The sequence below is a fragment of the Electrona antarctica genome (genome assembly GCF_951216825.1).
Source record: "Electrona antarctica genome assembly, chromosome: 24".
NCBI classification, from domain to species: domain Eukaryota; kingdom Metazoa; phylum Chordata; class Actinopteri; order Myctophiformes; family Myctophidae; genus Electrona; species Electrona antarctica.
In genome coordinates this window covers 23,120,289-23,138,095 of record NC_136803.1, presented here as the reverse complement: position 1 = coordinate 23,138,095, position 17,807 = coordinate 23,120,289, and the positions used below count along the sequence as shown (strand labels likewise).

Sequence of the window (17,807 nt, the reverse complement as noted above, 5' to 3'; positions counted from 1 at the left end):
ACAGCAGGTACGGAGTCAAATGACTTTAAGTTCACGGAATTCAGTATGCAAGGTGACACTGTTATTCATTAGCTACCGCATCCGGTAGTGATTAATGTCGACAAATAATGAACTTACATTACAATGCACTGCTTTAACCCATTTTGGGCGGGAACCCCTTTTGGTGTTAGCATTATGTTATGCTTTAGCTATTGGAAAAATAGCAGATCTACAAGCTCATAGCGCGCCACCGAGTGGCGCGCTACGAGCTTGTAGGTCTGCTATTTTTGAAAAATCGAAGAACGACTGACATAGAAACATAGCTTTTTCAGAAAACTGTCAGAATGTAGAAGACAGGTCAAATTGGGTTAAATTATGTCATTTATAATCATCTCTCTCTCTCTCTCTCCCCCCACCCCCTCCCCGCATCTCCCATCTCAAAAAACCCAGAACACTTCTTGCAATGTTTCAGGGCAAGCGCTTCAAGAAAAGAGAGGTGGAAAAGAAACTAGAAAAGAGGAGTTCCAAAAGCCCACAGAGCTCCCCCTGCAAAACACAATGGTTGTCGTCTCCTCCAAAGTTGTCTCCCCGTCCACTGAAGAGCGCTCCTCCGCCGTTGACAGCCCTCCCCCCTAAGTTGCTGCAGCGCCTGATGCCTTTCCAGAAGGAAGGCGTCGAATTTGCCTTATCGAGGAACGGAAGGTAAGCTCCCGTTGAAACACTGTCACCCCCAGTATGCACTTACTTTATTTTGGCCAAGAGATCTCTCATTGTACTGATTATTTATGAATCGGCAACGTGATGGTTAACCCATTCAGACCTGACGTCGAAATTTAAAAAAAAAAGTTTTCTAAACATGACAATTTTCGGAAAGATTTGAGGCACATTTTAACGTTTTTTTTCAAAAATAGCAGACCTACAAGTTCATAGCGCGCCACTCGGTGGCGCGCTATGAGCTTGTAGATCTGCTATTTTTCAATAGCTAGATTACAACATAATGTTTAAAACACCAAAAGGGGTTCCCTCCCAAAAATGGGTTAATCTAAAGGTTTATTTTTGTCTATTTGATTTATTTTTCAACATCCTTAATAATGTTACTTTGCAATAGGGATGGGAATTATCGACTAATGCATTAATAGTTAATTGATACCGTATGTTTTGATAAACATATCGATTGATTAACCGGTTAGCGAGAATCTTAAATTCCCTCAATGTCTAACATAAAAATCTACACTTTGGTGATATACAGAAATAATACAATTGACCATTTGTGATACAGGGCCCGGCAATGGCATCTTTGTATGAGAAATAGAATCAAATGAAAAGTGCACTGTCTTGTCTCACATCACATGCAAAAGCAGAGATGTTTCGATTAATTCGATTAGTTATTAATTGTGAAGTTTAACCGACTAATTTCTAAACGGCGATTAACGATTAAGTTATCATCCCTACTTTGCAAACATTAAAAAGCAAGGCTTTTGCAAACCTACAGGCGACAGGGGCATAGGAGAAGGACAGCCAAGTGCCTGACATACTGAAAAAGAAGGGACTCCCGCGCACTTCAAATGCAGTGAAGTACTTTATTAAGGGAACAGCAACGTTTCGGCCTATATGACCTTCATCAGGCTATCTTTAACCAGCAGAAAGATAGCCTGATGAAGGTCGAATAAGCCAAAACGTTGCTGTTCCTTAATAAACTATTTCACTGGATTTGAAGACAGTGTGCGGGAGATCTTTCCTTTTTCCACTTTGCAAACACTGAAATAGGTCCTACAAATCTGCTCTAGTCGCAGCGCAGTGGGTCCCTGAGCCTCCAAAAAGCTTCCGTCTGTCAAATAAAAACGTCCAGTCACGGATGCATCCACAAATTAGAAGGTCAACTAAATTCCATATCGTAAAACAATTAACAGCTCGTTTTGAACTTTCTCAGTAGCCTTTAAGCGGTGTCTTAACCCATTTTGACCTGAGATCAGATTCTAAAAATGTCTTCTACATCCTGACAGTTTCCTGAAAAAGCTATGTTTCTATGTCAGTCGTTCTTTGATTTTTCAAAAATATCAGACCTACAAGCTCGTAGCGCGCCACTCGGTGGCGCGCTATGAGCTTGTAGATCTGCTATTTTTCAATAGCTAAAGCATAACACCAATGCTAACACCAAAAGGGGTTCCCGCCCAAAATGGGTTAAGTCGTCCGAGAGTGCTATAGCAGCAGGGAGGGGCCAGACTTGTTAATTTCCACGCCTCCGACCAATCGATGTAAGCCGCTGGTCCTCGGGAAGGTCGCGCGGGCCCGGTGGAGGCAATCTGAGTGGCGGCGTCTGTGATGGAGCGCCCATATTGATCCACAAACACCGGGAGGTAGTGCTCCGTTACGTGGGCGGGTCAAGAAGTCAATTGGCTCTCGCTGTACTGTGTGTGTGTGTGTGTGTGTGTGTGTGTGTGTGTGTGTGTGGCCAGCCTGCTCAATTGGATGAAGGTATCGATGTGACAGTAAGAGCCGTCGCGACACTTCGGTGCAGGCTCTCCCAGGGGGCATGCACAGCAGTGGTGTTATAAGTGCGCTGAGCTCCGTAAGTACTTGGACAGTGTCACGACGACACACTGGTCTTATATGTTTGGGTTCCACACTCCACAGGCTTTTAAACTTTGCATGGGGAAAACGATGGACATGGGACTGGACCCTGCGGCCACGAGGTTAAAGTGCAGGCTGTCTGTTAAAAGAATATAATGGTATTTTCATCCTTAAAGCAACACTATGTAATGTTCCTCTTCTACCCCGGATTTGAACCCAGTTTCCTGCACAAGTGCTGCAATTGTTTTTTTTTATTAACATTGAGCTAATAGAGCTGACCTGCTTTTGCTCAGGGGATACATTTAATTTCGTGTCAGATCCTGTGTCTTGGTGAGACTCCCCAGCTGGGAGACTAAATACAAACACCATTTTGACTTATGTCGTTGCCAGTTAGCCATACCACCTAAGGTCTTTCTTATGTCGTTGCCAGTTAGCCATACCACCTAAGGTCTTTCTTATGTCGTTGCCAGTTAGCCATACCACCCAAGGTCTTTCTTATGTCGTTGCCAGTTAGCCATACCACCTAAGGTCTTTCTTATGTTGTTGCCAGTTAGCCATACCACCTAAGGTCTTTCTTATGTCGTTGCCAGTTAGCCATACCACCTAAGGTCTTTCTTATGTCGTTGCCAGTTAGCCATACCACCTAAGGTCTTTCTTATGTCGTTGCCAGTTAGCCATACCACCTAAGGTCTTTCTTATGTCGTTGCCAGTTAGCCATACCACCCAAGGTCTTTCTTATGTCGTTGCCAGTTAGCCATACCACCCAAGGTCTTTCTTATGTCGTTGCCAGTTAGCCATACCACCCAAGGTCTTTCTTATGTCGTTGCCAGTTAGCCATACCACCTAAGGTCTTTCTTATGTCGTTGCCAGTTAGCCATACCACCTAAGGTCTTTCTTATGTCGTTGCCAGTTAGCCATACCACCTAAGGTCTTTCTTATGTCGTTGCCAGTTAGCCATACCACCTAAGGTCTTTCTTATGTCGTTGCCAGTTAGCCATACCACCTAAGGTCTTTCTTATGTCGTTGCCAGTTAGCCATACCACCTAAGGTCTTTCTTATGTCGTTGCCAGTTAGCCATACCACCCAAGGTCTTTCTTATGTCGTTGCCAGTTAGCCATACCACCTAAGGTCTTTCTTATGTCGTTGCCAGTTAGCCATACCACCTAAGGTCTTTCTTATGTCGTTGCCAGTTAGCCATACCACCTAAGGTCTTTCTTATGTCGTTGCCAGTTAGCCATACCACCTAAGGTCTTTCTTATGTCGTTGCCAGTTAGCCATACCACCTTAGGTCTTTCTTATGTCGTTGCCAGTTAGCCATACCACCTAAGGTCTTTCTTATGTCGTTGCCAGTTAGCCATACCACCCAAGGTCTTTCCGATCCGTTGCCAGTTAGCCATACCACCTTAGGTCTTTCTTATGTCGTTGCCAGTTAGCCATACCACCTAAGGTCTTTCTTATGTCGTTGCCAGTTAGCCATACCACCTAAGGTCTTTCTTATGTCGTTGCCAGTTAGCCATACCACCCAAGGTCTTTCTTATGTCGTTGCCAGTTAGCCATACCACCTAAGGTCTTTCTTATGTCGTTGCCAGTTAGCCATACCACCTAAGGTCTTTCTTATGTCGTTGCCAGTTAGCCATACCACCTAAGGTCTTTCTTATGTCGTTGCCAGTTAGCCATACCACCCAAGGTCTTTCTTATGTCGTTGCCAGTTAGCCATACCACCTAAGGTCTTTCTTATGTCGTTGCCAGTTAGCCATACCACCTAAGGTCTTTCTTATGTCGTTGCCAGTTAGCCATACCACCTAAGGTCTTTCTTATGTCGTTGCCAGTTAGCCATACCACCCAAGGTCTTTCCGATCCGTTGCCAGTTAGCCATACCACCTAAGGTCTTTCTTATGTCGTTGCCAGTTAGCCATACCACCTAAGGTCTTTCTTATGTCGTTGCCAGTTAGCCATACCACCTAAGGTCTTTCTTATGTCGTTGCCAGTTAGCCATACCACCCAAGGTCTTTCTTATGTCGTTGCCAGTTAGCCATACCACCCAAGGTCTTTCTTATGTCGTTGCCAGTTAGCCATACCACCCAAGGTCTTTCTTATGTCGTTGCCAGTTAGCCATACCACCTACGGTCTTTCTTATGTCGTTGCCAGTTAGCCATACCACCTAAGGTCTTTCTTATGTCGTTGCCAGTTAGCCATACCACCTAAGGTCTTTCTTATGTCGTTGCCAGTTAGCCATACCACCTAAGGTCTTTCTTATGTCGTTGCCAGTTAGCCATACCACCTAAGGTCTTTCTTATGTCGTTGCCAGTTAGCCATACCACCTAAGGTCTTTCTTATGTCGTTGCCAGTTAGCCATACCACCTAAGGTCTTTCTTATGTCGTTGCCAGTTAGCCATACCACCCAAGGTCTTTCTTATGTCGTTGCCAGTTAGCCATACCACCTAAGGTCTTTCTTATGTCGTTGCCAGTTAGCCATACCACCTAAGGTCTTTCTTATGTCGTTGCCAGTTAGCCATACCACCTAAGGTCTTTCTTATGTCGTTGCCAGTTAGCCATACCACCTAAGGTCTTTCTTATGTCGTTGCCAGTTAGCCATACCACCTAAGGTCTTTCTTATGTCGTTGCCAGTTAGCCATACCACCTAAGGTCTTTCTTATGTCGTTGCCAGTTAGCCATACCACCTAAGGTCTTTCTTATGTCGTTGCCAGTTAGCCATACCACCTAAGGTCTTTCTTATGTTGTTGCCAGTTAGCCATACCACCTAAGGTCTTTCTTATGTCGTTGCCAGTTAGCCATACCACCCAAGGTCTTTCTTATGTCGTTGCCAGTTAGCCATACCACCCAAGGTCTTTCTTATGTCGTTGCCAGTTAGCCATACCACCTAAGGTCTTTCTTATGTCGTTGCCAGTTAGCCATACCACCCAAGGTCTTTCTTATGTCGTTGCCAGTTAGCCATACCACCCAAGGTCTTTCTTATGTCGTTGCCAGTTAGCCATACCACCCAAGGTCTTTCTTATGTCGTTGCCAGTTAGCCATACCACCTAAGGTCTTTCTTATGTCGTTGCCAGTTAGCCATACCACCCAAGGTCTTTCTTATGTCGTTGCCAGTTAGCCATACCACCTAAGGTCTTTCTTATGTCGTTGCCAGTTAGCCATATCACCCAAGGTCTTTCCGATCCGTTGCCAGTTAGCCATACCACCTAAGGTCTTTCTTATGTCGTTGCCAGTTAGCCATACCACCTAAGGTCTTTCTTATGTTGTTGCCAGTTAGCCATACCACCTAAGGTCTTTCTTATGTCGTTGCCAGTTAGCCATACCACCCAAGGTCTTTCTTATGTCGTTGCCAGTTAGCCATACCACCCAAGGTCTTTCTTATGTCGTTGCCAGTTAGCCATACCACCTAAGGTCTTTCTTATGTCGTTGCCAGTTAGCCATACCACCCAAGGTCTTTCTTATGTCGTTGCCAGTTAGCCATACCACCCAAGGTCTTTCTTATGTCGTTGCCAGTTAGCCATACCACCCAAGGTCTTTCTTATGTCGTTGCCAGTTAGCCATACCACCTAAGGTCTTTCTTATGTCGTTGCCAGTTAGCCATACCACCCAAGGTCTTTCTTATGTCGTTGCCAGTTAGCCATACCACCTAAGGTCTTTCTTATGTCGTTGCCAGTTAGCCATATCACCCAAGGTCTTTCCGATCCGTTGCCAGTTAGCCATACCACCTAAGCCTAAGGTGTTTCCCATCCGTTCAATGTTGCTTTGAGATCTGGCGATCATAAAGTGTGTCACTGTCCACTGTATGAAATTAAATGCCTAAATTGAATTAGTCTTGATGACTGTCGATTGACTGACACGCTACTCGGAGACAGCATGTATTATTTCACAGGAAAAACATTAAAAACAAACATAAAATCCGGCATCAATTTGGCTACTATATTGTAAGCACATGTTTTACTGTGGTTCTCTCTACAAAAAAATCTAATATTTTATTAACGTTTGCTAACCTGAAGAACTATAGTTTTTTGGTATCTCATCTTGTTACATCTTGTACGTCTATTTACTTGTAAGGATGCAACAAGGCCCACTGCCAAATAGTGTAGTACAAAACAAAAACGAAGTTTAGAGATAAGGGGCAGTATTATGCGTATCTTAAGTACCAGGTCTTATTACTTAACTTAAGACCTGGAGGCGTGGTCAATGCTGTTTGGCCACTCAGAATAGCCAAATGTATAATACTGTATGTATAACACTCTAACATGTACTGTATGTATAACACGCATAATACTGCCCAAGGGGTTTAGCATGGACGAAAATAGAGCCCAACGTCTTTTTTCAATAAGAATATCGTTAAGTGTGAGTATCAATAAGCCGTATCAATAGTATTAACACCCATCCATCCCCAAGTAGGACGTGTGCATCCACTCAACAAGACTCTCAGCATCCGCCCGTTAACCCCTTTAGGCCTGACATCGAAATTTAAAAAAGTCTCTCTCTCTCTCTCTGTCTCTCATTAGCATGCAGGCAACAGTGCAGCACTATCTCTCTCTCTGTTTCTGGCACAACAGCGCCACTTTTGCCCCTACTGATACTCATAGTCACATAGTCACATAGGTTAACACGGAGTCACATAGGTTAACACGGACATTGCTGTGTCCTTGGAGTGGTTGTACCACTCAAAAATATGTTATTCCAGGAACCCCTCAGAAGCAAAGATATGAGTTAAAAACGTTCGCTCTGAAAGAATATATCAATTCCCGATTTTTCAAAATAGCAGACCTACAAGCTTGTAGCGCCTCACTCGGTGCCGCGCTACAAGCTTGTAGATCTGCTATTTTCCAATAGCTAAAGCATAACATAATGCTTAAAACACCAAAAGGGGTTCCCGCCCAAAATGGGTTAAATTAGTTTTCTCTGGTGTTTGGCCTGAATGCTAGACAGCGACATGAAGTAACCTAGAATCAGCATGCGCCTGATCTGTCCCAGAAAAAATATATATATATTATTGCGAGTGACGGTTGGCTCTCTCATTCAATGACTTCTGCTCCACTGATCCGTGAACGGAAGCAGATCAATAAGTGGCATGGTGGTGGTGGGGTTGTATTCTTTCAAATAATGGCAAAATTGCAGAGACAGATCTGGTCCACAAGTCGGGTCACACGCGCACGCACGCACGCACGCACACACACACACGCACGCACGCACGCACGCACGCAATGACGCAAGTAGTCATACACAAGTCGCGTGCATGTAAGTATTTTTGAGTATGAAGTGAGAATACAATGGAGTACAATGGGGCCGCTAGCCCCTCCTATGCACCGCTTTGTGTGTTTGTACCATGGAATGTGATGATTAGATTGGCTGAGCATGGAGTGTGGTGATGTATGCTAATAAGAGCGCCACTCACTTCACATGAGTGTGATTTTTAAATACACCATAATATATTACCAGTGAGACGCCCTGAGGGCAAGAAGCGAACTCGCCCTAAAGGGCGACATCGAGCTGAGACAACAGAGCGTCTTAATCCGGCACAGTTGAGAAGCAGGAGTTAAACTATTAACACTTTGAGGGCTTTAAACTATAGGCCCTGCTTAATACGATATACCCGACATTTGTTTCATGTGTTTAAATCGCCGTATTTTAATAATTAAAAAGAAACTCCGTCTTTGCCGCGGAGCTGGTGAAGAGACCTTCATGTTATGATGACGAAAGCGGAAATCAACCCATGCGCTGGGCTGCTAGGGCTTCTGGGAAATCGAGGCCAATGCAAGTGAACGGGGTACAACACCTCATGAAGGAGGGTCTTGTGCACCGGTCTTGTGGCGTACCAAGATGGCGGGTGGTGCGATCGTATGGAGATGCATGTGTTGTACCAACTTGGTTCATTTGCAAGTGTGACTCGCGGAGTCGCGTGGAGCGTGTCTTGAGTGTACAGGGTTTGAGGAGGTCGGATCAACATATGGAATGTCAGAACATTTCAGCTCCATATATGGAGAGTTAAGAGTGGCAGCAGGGCCAGTGTTTGATGAGGTCAGATCAACATATAGAATTAATTCTGTATTGGCCATCCATATACTGTACAGTATGGAGATCTAAGAGTGGCAGCGGGATCGGTGTCTTGAGTGTACAGAGTTTGATGAGGTCAGATGAGGTCAGATCAACATATGGAATTAATTCTGTATTGGCCATATATGGAGCGTGTCACGAGGCGTGACTGACGGACTGATTGACAGGTTTTAGCGTGAGGTTTTCATAGTAAACTGTGACCTACAGTCACAATAAGTAGACTGAATTATGAACCAAGATAAAAAATAACATTAGGCATTGGCGATGCTGAGCACATACTGTAGCTATAAAGTAATCTAATAATACCATGGCTGATGGCTATGAAGTCTAATGACTTTGTACAGTTCTTTATCACTTTGCGGCTAAGAAAAAAAACATGGCTACAAAAACTGTAGATCAAAGTGAAACCAATGCACGTTACCAGGAAAAGATCCTGTACCCTAGCGTCCTTATTCTGGGAACATTCTGTGAAACTAGCTCAAAACACGCTCAAAAGTTGTGATCTTGTAGATTATTTTTGCTATTTCACATACAACAAAGTATATCGTTGCTGTCGAGAGGAAACCTCCTAACTTCATTTTTGTGGTTTTTGATTTATTTGCATAAATCAGTGCTATTGAACACCCTTTTTACGTCTGTGTGTTGTTTCCAAAATATTGAACCAATTGGACAAAACCTCTTAAAGGGCCTTTTCACCTCTTTTGCAACCATGGGTTGGGAGACAAGAAACACTTTCCTGGGGTTTTTATGTGGGTAATTTGTGTTTTTAGATATTTTAGTATTTCAAAGTGTCTGTGATGTCATGGACACTGGTCTGACTTCCTTCCTGGACTACATGTTGTCTCAGTAAGACAGCCCTCCCCCTATCCACAAGGTGGGGTGAGTGCATTATGGTCATTGTAGTAATCCAGCAGTGAGACCGCCCTTGTTGCCGAAAGGTTGCCGGTTCGATTCCCCGGACGGGCAGGAAAAATCTGGGTGGGGAAGTGATTGTCATCACTCACCCAACACCGTGTGTGTGTGTGTGTGTGTGTGTGTGTGTGTGTGTGTGTGTGTGTGTGTGTGTGTGTGTGTGTGTGTGTGTGTGTGTGTGTGTGTGTGTGTGTGTGTGTGTGTGTGTGTGTGTGTGTGTGTGTGTGTGTGTGTGTGTGTGTGTGTGTGTGTGTGTCAGCTACTTCCCTGGGTAAATAAAGAATTAAAAAAATAAAATACTAAAATATCTAAGAACACATATTACCCACATAAAAACCCCAGGAAAGTGTTTCTTGTCTCCCAGACATCATTCAGATACCTCAAGAAGGTCAGTAGACCGAAAGCTTGCTAAATAAATACATTGATTGTGCGCAGATCTGAGTGTGCGGAGCTTCCCTTTATTTTTCTCATGGTCCCTTTGTGGCTCCAGCACCTCACTTAAAGGTATATTCAGTGATTTCACTTAATTAAAATATCACTTATTTTTTCTTATTTTTTGGATAATCCTCCCTACTATAAAGTGTGCTGACCATATAAGGAGTTCCTCCCTGTCCCCAGTGAGCCCCTGGGGTCAAAAAACCCTAGTTTTGGTTTGGGCTTTGGGTGACAAAGCCTTCATCCAATCAGGATGAGAGGGGCCTTCCTCCAATCATGATCGAGTGGGGCGGGCATTGGTGCACGTGCTGTTGGTCTGTTGTACTTCCCCCACTGTAGAGCGTGTGCATGTGCACATCTTGTTACCGGGTGGACCGGGTTTTTTTTCCAAATCACCCAAATCACTGAATGCTCCTTTAAGTTTTTTCAGCGGATGAGCGGTGGTTCTTTTTACATTTTTTGTCTCCCAGACATCATTAAAATAAGATCTGGTTGCAAAAGGGGTGAAGTGGCCCTTTAACTCCAGTGGACCCTCAAACTGTCTGCCAAAGCAACTAACTCCACCATCTCTCCCCCTCTCAAATGTATGAAGTCACAACACCAACTTTGATGAGGCAGTATTGCTTCGTTTTCAAAATATAAGGTTTTCTATATTTCCTGAAAAATGTTATATGAGTTATGAGGTTTCTTCGCGACAGTAGAGATATATTTATTAAGGTGTTAAAAAGGACGATAGGCGAAAGGTTCAGAAAGATGAAAGCAATGAGATTGAAGAAAAACATCTAAATGTAAACGTTGCATAGCAACTGCCTTGTTTGTGCAGGCTGCCGCGGACTGCCTTCTTGTAGAAACTGTACTCTTGTAATGAAATAGTTATTAAAAAACGGGTTTAATTGGAATGTGTCTATATAATTTTCACGATGCCAGGTTTGGAAACCATTTTCTAAAAGCAATAACTTACACCAGCCGTGGCATATTGTCATGGTATCTGCACCTAAGGGGGTTGTCACGACCCTTAGATGTGATCACATTCACAATAACTATAGCCTGGCATGAGATATTGCTTAACCCATTCAGGCCTGACGTTGAAATTTAAAAAAATAGGTTTCTAAATCATGACAATTTTTGGAAAGATTTGAGGCACATTTTAACGATTTTCCAAAAATAGCAGACCTACAAGCTCGTAGCGCGCCACTCGGTGGCGCGCTACGAGCTTGTAGATCTGCTATTTTTCAATAGCTAAATTATAACATAATGTTTAAAACACCAAAAGGGGTTCCCTCCCAAAATGGGTTAAGTACTGTATTTAAGGACAGTTTTGAGGTATTTCTTTTTACTTTACTGGAGTATTTACAATTTTCTGTACTTTTACTTCTCTCCACTACAGCTCAGAGGCAAATATTGTACTTTTAGTTATTTGAAAACTTTAGTTACTTTGTAGATTTTTATAATTTTTTTTACAAAACATACAGTAACCACTTTCGTCCATTTGAAAATAGCTGATCTACAAGCTCACAAAGCATTGTGAGCTTGTAGATCTGCTATTTTCAAAAGATTTGTATACATTTTGATAACTTGGAATGAGACATTCTGCATAATTAGTACTTTTAACTTTTGGTACTTTTTGTAAAGTTAATTTACTTTTGTACTAAAGTTAATTTTGAATCCCGGGACTTTTACTTGTAACAGAGTACTTCTATATTAGTTTAGTTTAGTTTATTTGAACATCTTCACAGAACAGATTCAAGTGCATGGTTTACATCAGCAGAAAAAAAGAATAAAGAAAAAAACAGCCCCGTTGCAGTATTGATACTTTTACTTAAGTAAAATAATTGAGTAGTACTCAATTATTACTTAATGAGTACTTTTTCCAGCACTGCTAATGCATGAAGGAATCATTAGTCGGCAAGCGTACAGAAAAAACAAAAACCAAAAAAACGATCATCGCATAGAGGTCAAAACGATCAAACCGTCATGGCCGGCCCGGGGGGGTATAGGGTCCTAGGGGAGCCCATTTCCTGACACCTCGGGGCTGGTGGGCTTCAGAGATAACATTAGAGCGATGTGAAGCCCGCGGTCCGTGCCGTTGTCAGGCAACAGCGCTGCAGCATCCTCCCCAGTCTCCAGCCGTCAATGCGACACTCGGGTTATTTAAAGCACAATGATTAATGCCTCGAGAAATGGCAAGCACCTGCCCCAGCCGCCTCCCTCCCTCCCTCCCTCCCTCCCTCCCTCCCTCTCTCTCTTTCTGTCTTTCTTTCTTTCTTGAGTGTGTGCGTGTGTGTCTGTCGCGTGTACACACATGCCTGCAAAGTGTTTGTTGTGTGTGTGTCACCACATCTGTGTGCACTTTTGTAAAAGCTTGTCCTTATGTTTGCGGGTGCGTGTATGTGCGTGCGTGCACACACATTACTGTATATATTTGTGTGTGTGTGTATATATATTATATATATATACATACAGTATATAGGACATACAGTGTACAGTATATGCATATGTCCCATGTGTGTAGGTGTGTCTGCACCCAAACCTGCTTTTGTGTGAATAGGTGTGTGAGTGCGTGCGTGCGTTAATGGTGTGCACCTTTGCTACACGCGCACTCGCGCGCATGTGTATGCATTGCGCTGACTGAACCGGTGTGCTGGCAATTAGAAAAACCACTGGTGTCGGTGTGCACATTAATCATGCTCTTCAGCTGAAAGAGAGAAATGGGGCGGAGATGGGAGGGAGGGGGGGGGGGGGGGGGGGAGGAGGGTCGGAGGAGGAGGAGGGGGGGGGGGGGGGGGGGAGGAGGAGGAGGAGGGCGCGGCAAGTAGTAGGAAGAAAAATGAGAGTCTGCGTTGGGCTGATTCGGGAACCGCTCTATCAGTCCGTCTAGTGTTTTTGACCGATAGGGAAGGTCAGGTCACATGGGGTTTCCACCTCCCAAACCCCCCTGTGAGCAGCAGGAATTATTAGAGAGGGCTCTCTAGAGCGGCTCGGCCTGCCGCTAGCCTTGCAAAGTTAGCCGAGCAGGGGTTTTGTGACACATTGACAAGACGTTCGGTGTCAAAATCCCCAGGCGGGATGGAAATCCAGGGTGCACAGGTGGGGCTCCAGTGGGAGTATGCTTCAGTGGAGGGTGACGGGAGGGACTGGGTGACGGTTGCTCCAGTAGGCCGACTGAAGACAGACAGTGCTGTATGAACTGGGCGGCTCCCTAACGACGTGGCTGTCTGCAGCTGTGTACATGTGAAGAAGTCAGGCAGTGGTTCTTCGATTTTTCAAAAATAGCAGACCTACAAGCTCGTAGCGCGCCACTCGGTGGCGCGCTATGAGCTTGTAGATCTGCTATTTTTCAATAGCTAAAGCATAACATAGTGCTGTATGAACTGGGCAGCTCCCTAACGACGTGGCTGTCTGCAGCTGTGTACATGTGAAAGAAGTCAGGCGGGGCGGAGAAAAAGAAAGAACATCAAACAAAACGTTGTGATCTCATAATGTCGTTTCAAAATGGTTGATGGGGACTTTTTCCTCTTTTTTTTTTTTTCACTTAATTTTTATTGATGAAAAGACAGACAACAAAACAAAAACCAAAAGACAAGACGAAAAAAAAGAACAAAAAGAGGAAGACAAAAACAAAAAACAAAAGACAAAGCTGCATTTTTCATATTACAAGATATATTCATTGAAATCCTATTGCATTATCACTAGGCTGAGAGAAGAGATCCCACTTTTCCCACTTTTTATAGAAGACTTTTTCTCTTTTTAGACAAGCTGTATGTTCAATTCTATTATCATTGAGGGGCACTGGCCCCCTCCTATATTCAGCTGTTAGTGTAGATTTTCGTCTTACACAAACATTAAATTCCTATTGACGATGAATGGAGAACTTCTCGTCATAGTGTCTGAGCAAATCGACTATTATTGTCTTACATAAACATTAAATTCCCGTTGACAATGAATGAATTTCACGTCATAGTGTCTGAGCAAATCGGCTTAGTGTCTATTTTACGTCATGATAAGAGCGCCCCTCAGTCACTTCACATGGGTGTGGATTTTCATACTATATAATGAGGACACTAGAGCTCGTCCAAGGTCAGAGGAACGGCTGTTCAAAGAATGGCTACCGAATGTGTACTAGTAACATAGTAACATAGGTAGTAACTAGTAACAGGTTAGACACACTAATGTGTACTAGAAACATACCAGCAACACCTTCTGAGCAGCCCCAAAAAATGGTGATGTAGTGATGACATCACCAATTGTGTCTAGCCTGGACAAAATGTTCCAAAAATAAACAAATCAGAAATCAGCCCTGCAATTTTTACCCATATATATTGATATCAACTGACGAAAATAAATACATTTTCTCCAAACACAGGCGCTATCAAATGTAACTCAATATCATAAACGACACAGAGCCACATACCTGACAAAATCTCCGGTGTGGTTTGTTTAAGTAGTGTGGAGCACATTTCTTATACATTATGACGCAATCAAAGTTTTGCATATGGGAATTCCATTACAAAAATAATAATGCCGTAAGCCAGGGATTCTCAACGTTTTTGGCTGACCCCCGGAAAGACTTTGGCCATGTCTCGCGACCCCCCTGGGTCTGCCCCTCCCTACCCCCAATACAAATCATAAATTAATACTGAAACCAGACATAATCATTAAGGAAAGTTTATGCATGTACTATGTAAACTTTTCTTTTCCATTTTCCAGCCATTCATAAAAGAAAATGATTAATTATTATTATTATTATTATTATTTTTGTAATAATTTGTGGACCCCTCAAAATAATTTGGCGACCCACCGAGGGGTCGCGACCCACATGTTGAGAACCCCTGCCGTAAGCCATGGGTAGTGGGAGTGACATCAGGACTTTGGCACTTCTTATGTTCTATTTGCAACCCACAAAAGGCAAGCAAGGCTGAACCGAAGTGATGTGTTTCTCTGTCTCTCTCTCTCTCCTCCATTCAGTGATGTGTTTCTCTGTCTCTCTCTCTCTCCTCCATTTAGTGCTGTGGACAGCGCTGCGTGCATGGCATATTAGTCTCAAGGTATCTGTCCATGGTCCTGATCCATTCAGTACTAGCGACAGCGCGTTGTGGCCCTTTGTAAATACCGTAGCTTAAATGTATCTGTCCGTGGTTCTGAAATAACTAGCATTCCAGATGTGCTATTTGAGAACTTTACATGTCCTGCCACTGGCAATTCAGTGCATTGTCATAAACAGAACATTGTCGGTGAGAACAGGGGGCATTTGCCAAGGAGTTATATGTTAATTTTATTCAGATTAACAAAGGTAATAGAGCATGCACATCCACTCTAGCCCAGGTGCTGGACTAATGTTAGTACAAGAGAAAGAAATAGAGTCCGCAACACTGGTAAGGAATAACTCGGCTCCACTGGTTTATTGATTCAACGTTTCCATCACTGGGATCTTCTTCATTCCTAAAAATTGTACTTAAGTACAGTACTTAAAGGACCACTTCACCACTTTTCAACATCTCTTCATATAATTGGTCCTCACTAATGTTCATGATAAAACACCACCATTTTTTCCTACTCAGTCTGTGTCTCATAGGAGGGCTTTGGGCAGTTCGGACACCCGTCCACCAGTGACATCATCATTAGGCAGATTTTTTTTTAAACAACATTTGTTTAAAATCTTTTTTCAGGAAAAGAAAGCCTGCCGTTTCTATTAGCTTGGATTCACCATCGATGATGTCACTGGTGGACGGGTTTCTGAACTGCCCACAGCCTTCCTATGAGACACAGACTGAGTAGGAAAGAATTGTGGTATTTTATCATGAACATTAGTGAGGACCAATTACAGGAAGAGAAGTTGAAAAGTGGTGAAGTGGTCCTTTAATTGTATCGCACGTCAAGACAAACCTTTTTCAGAACAATGACGTCAACTCCGGTCCATCCATCTCACAAACTTTCTTTTGTTTGTTCTCTGTGTCTTCCAGATGTATGATTGCAGATGAGGTGAGCACACACTCGACACCAGCCAGGCGACGTAACAGGAAATCTTATCCTCTTCCTCGACTACAAAAAAACCCCAAACAAAGAGCCTGGGACAGAGAGCCGCATTGCATTCTGAATGAGTTTGTCAGCCTCACACAGCATTCCCACATGCCTAATCAGTTTTGACAACAGAGTCATTCTGAGACCTTATCCCATTGAGACCTGGAACACATCTGTGTCACCTTAGCTTTCAACCACTTTAACCATTATTTAAAACTTTAGCGGTGAAAAATAGCACATATACAAGCTCATTGCCGTGCTATGAGCTTGTAGATCTGCTATTTCTTTGAATATATATTCTTTCACGGCAAACGTTTTTTAACTCATATCTTTGCTTCTGGGGGGGTCCCTGGAACAACATATTTCCAGATGGGGGTCGGCGGGCAGTTACATACAATTATTGGGGCCTTTGACATGGAATTGTTTGAGAACCACTGACATAGAAACATAGGTTTTTTGAGAAAACTGTCATGAATTAGAAGACATTTAAAAGAGGCACCTACATCCCCACTAGTATCACTTTTTAATCTGCTCTGAAGAAGGCTGTTTGCCTGAAACGCGTCAGCGTTCTCAAATAAACATGATGTCTTAATTGCATCTTTTATTTTGGAGAGCCGCTTTTTCTTTCTTAGTTGGTTTATGAGTTAAGTTATTTTCCAAAGCTGAGCACCCACTGCCTCAACCAAGGGCACTTTCCAGAGGAAGCACACCTTCCTGCTTTTCCTTCTGTCTTTAATAGAATCTGCTCTCAGGTCCAAACGGGTTATTACTCTTGGGCCTCACGTCGGCTCACCCGTCATGTGCAATTTACCGCAGAGCCTCCGTGCGATTGACTTGTTAGTTCTTGTTGTTGTTGTTGTGTGTGTGTGTGTGTGTGTGTGTGTGTGTATGCGTGTCCCCTCCCCCACACTGTTCTCACGGAGAGCGTTTTTCATTTTCTCCGTCCAGATGGGTCTTGGGAAGACGTTGCAGGCCATGGCGGTGGCCTACGCCTACCGGCAGGAGTGGCCGCTGCTCGTCGTGGTGCCGTCGTCCCTCAAGTACCCCTGGATCGAGGAGCTGGAGAGGTGGATCCCCGAGCTCACGCCCGGAGACATCAACCTGGTGGAGAGCAAGAGTCACACCACGTATGTACCGCACTTCATCTATCTATCTATCTATCTATCTATCTATCTATCTATCTATCTATCTATCTATCTATCTATCTAGGTCAGGGGTGGGCAACTTTGATGATGGAGAGGGACACTATATTTCCACACTCACTCCAGAGGGCCACTATATTTCCACACTCACTCCAGAGGGCCACTATATTTCCACACTCACTCCAGAGGGCCACTATATTTCCACACTCACTCCAGAGGGCCACTATATTTCCACACTCACTCCAGAGGGCCACTATATTTCCACACTCACTCCAGAGGGCCACTCTATTTCCACACTCACTCCAGAGGGCCACTATATTTCCACACTCACTCCAGAGGGCCACTCTATTTCCACACTCACTCCGGAGGGCCACTATATTTCCACACTCACTCCAGAGGGCCACTATATTTCCACACTCACTCCAGAGGGCCACTATATTTCCACACTCACTCCAGAGGGCCACTATATTTCCACACTCACTCCAGAGGGCCACTATATTTCCACACTCACTCCACAGCAGCCATATTGGAAAGAACTTAGTTGGGCCCCTTACCTACTTCCTTCACAGGTGTTACCAATGATACTAATGAAGGTTCTGTACTTATGTTCCATTCTGCTCAAATAGAGTCATGGTGCTGCTATTGTGCGTGTTGGCTCACTGGAAACACTGAGTACGGGTGTGTAACTCT

The 17,807-nt window shown here is 43.7% G+C and overlaps 1 protein-coding gene across 9 annotated transcripts in view; it reads left to right on the top strand.

Annotated features, from left to right (window-relative positions):
* zranb3 (zinc finger, RAN-binding domain containing 3) overlaps positions 1–17,807 on the top strand; it is a 137,754-nt gene that overhangs the window by 6,480 nt on the left and 113,467 nt on the right. For all 9 annotated transcript variants that reach the window (XR_013789193.1, XR_013789194.1, XR_013789195.1 and 6 more), the window contains 3 exons: positions 430–681; positions 15,918–15,936; positions 16,924–17,102. Coding sequence is in view for 6 of the 9 variants with exons in the window: in XM_079495718.1 (XP_079351844.1) it covers positions 430–681; positions 15,918–15,936; positions 16,924–17,102 (450 nt within the window). In the remaining 3 variants the exon portion in view is untranslated. The remainder of the gene's footprint in view (positions 1–429; positions 682–15,917; positions 15,937–16,923; positions 17,103–17,807) is intronic.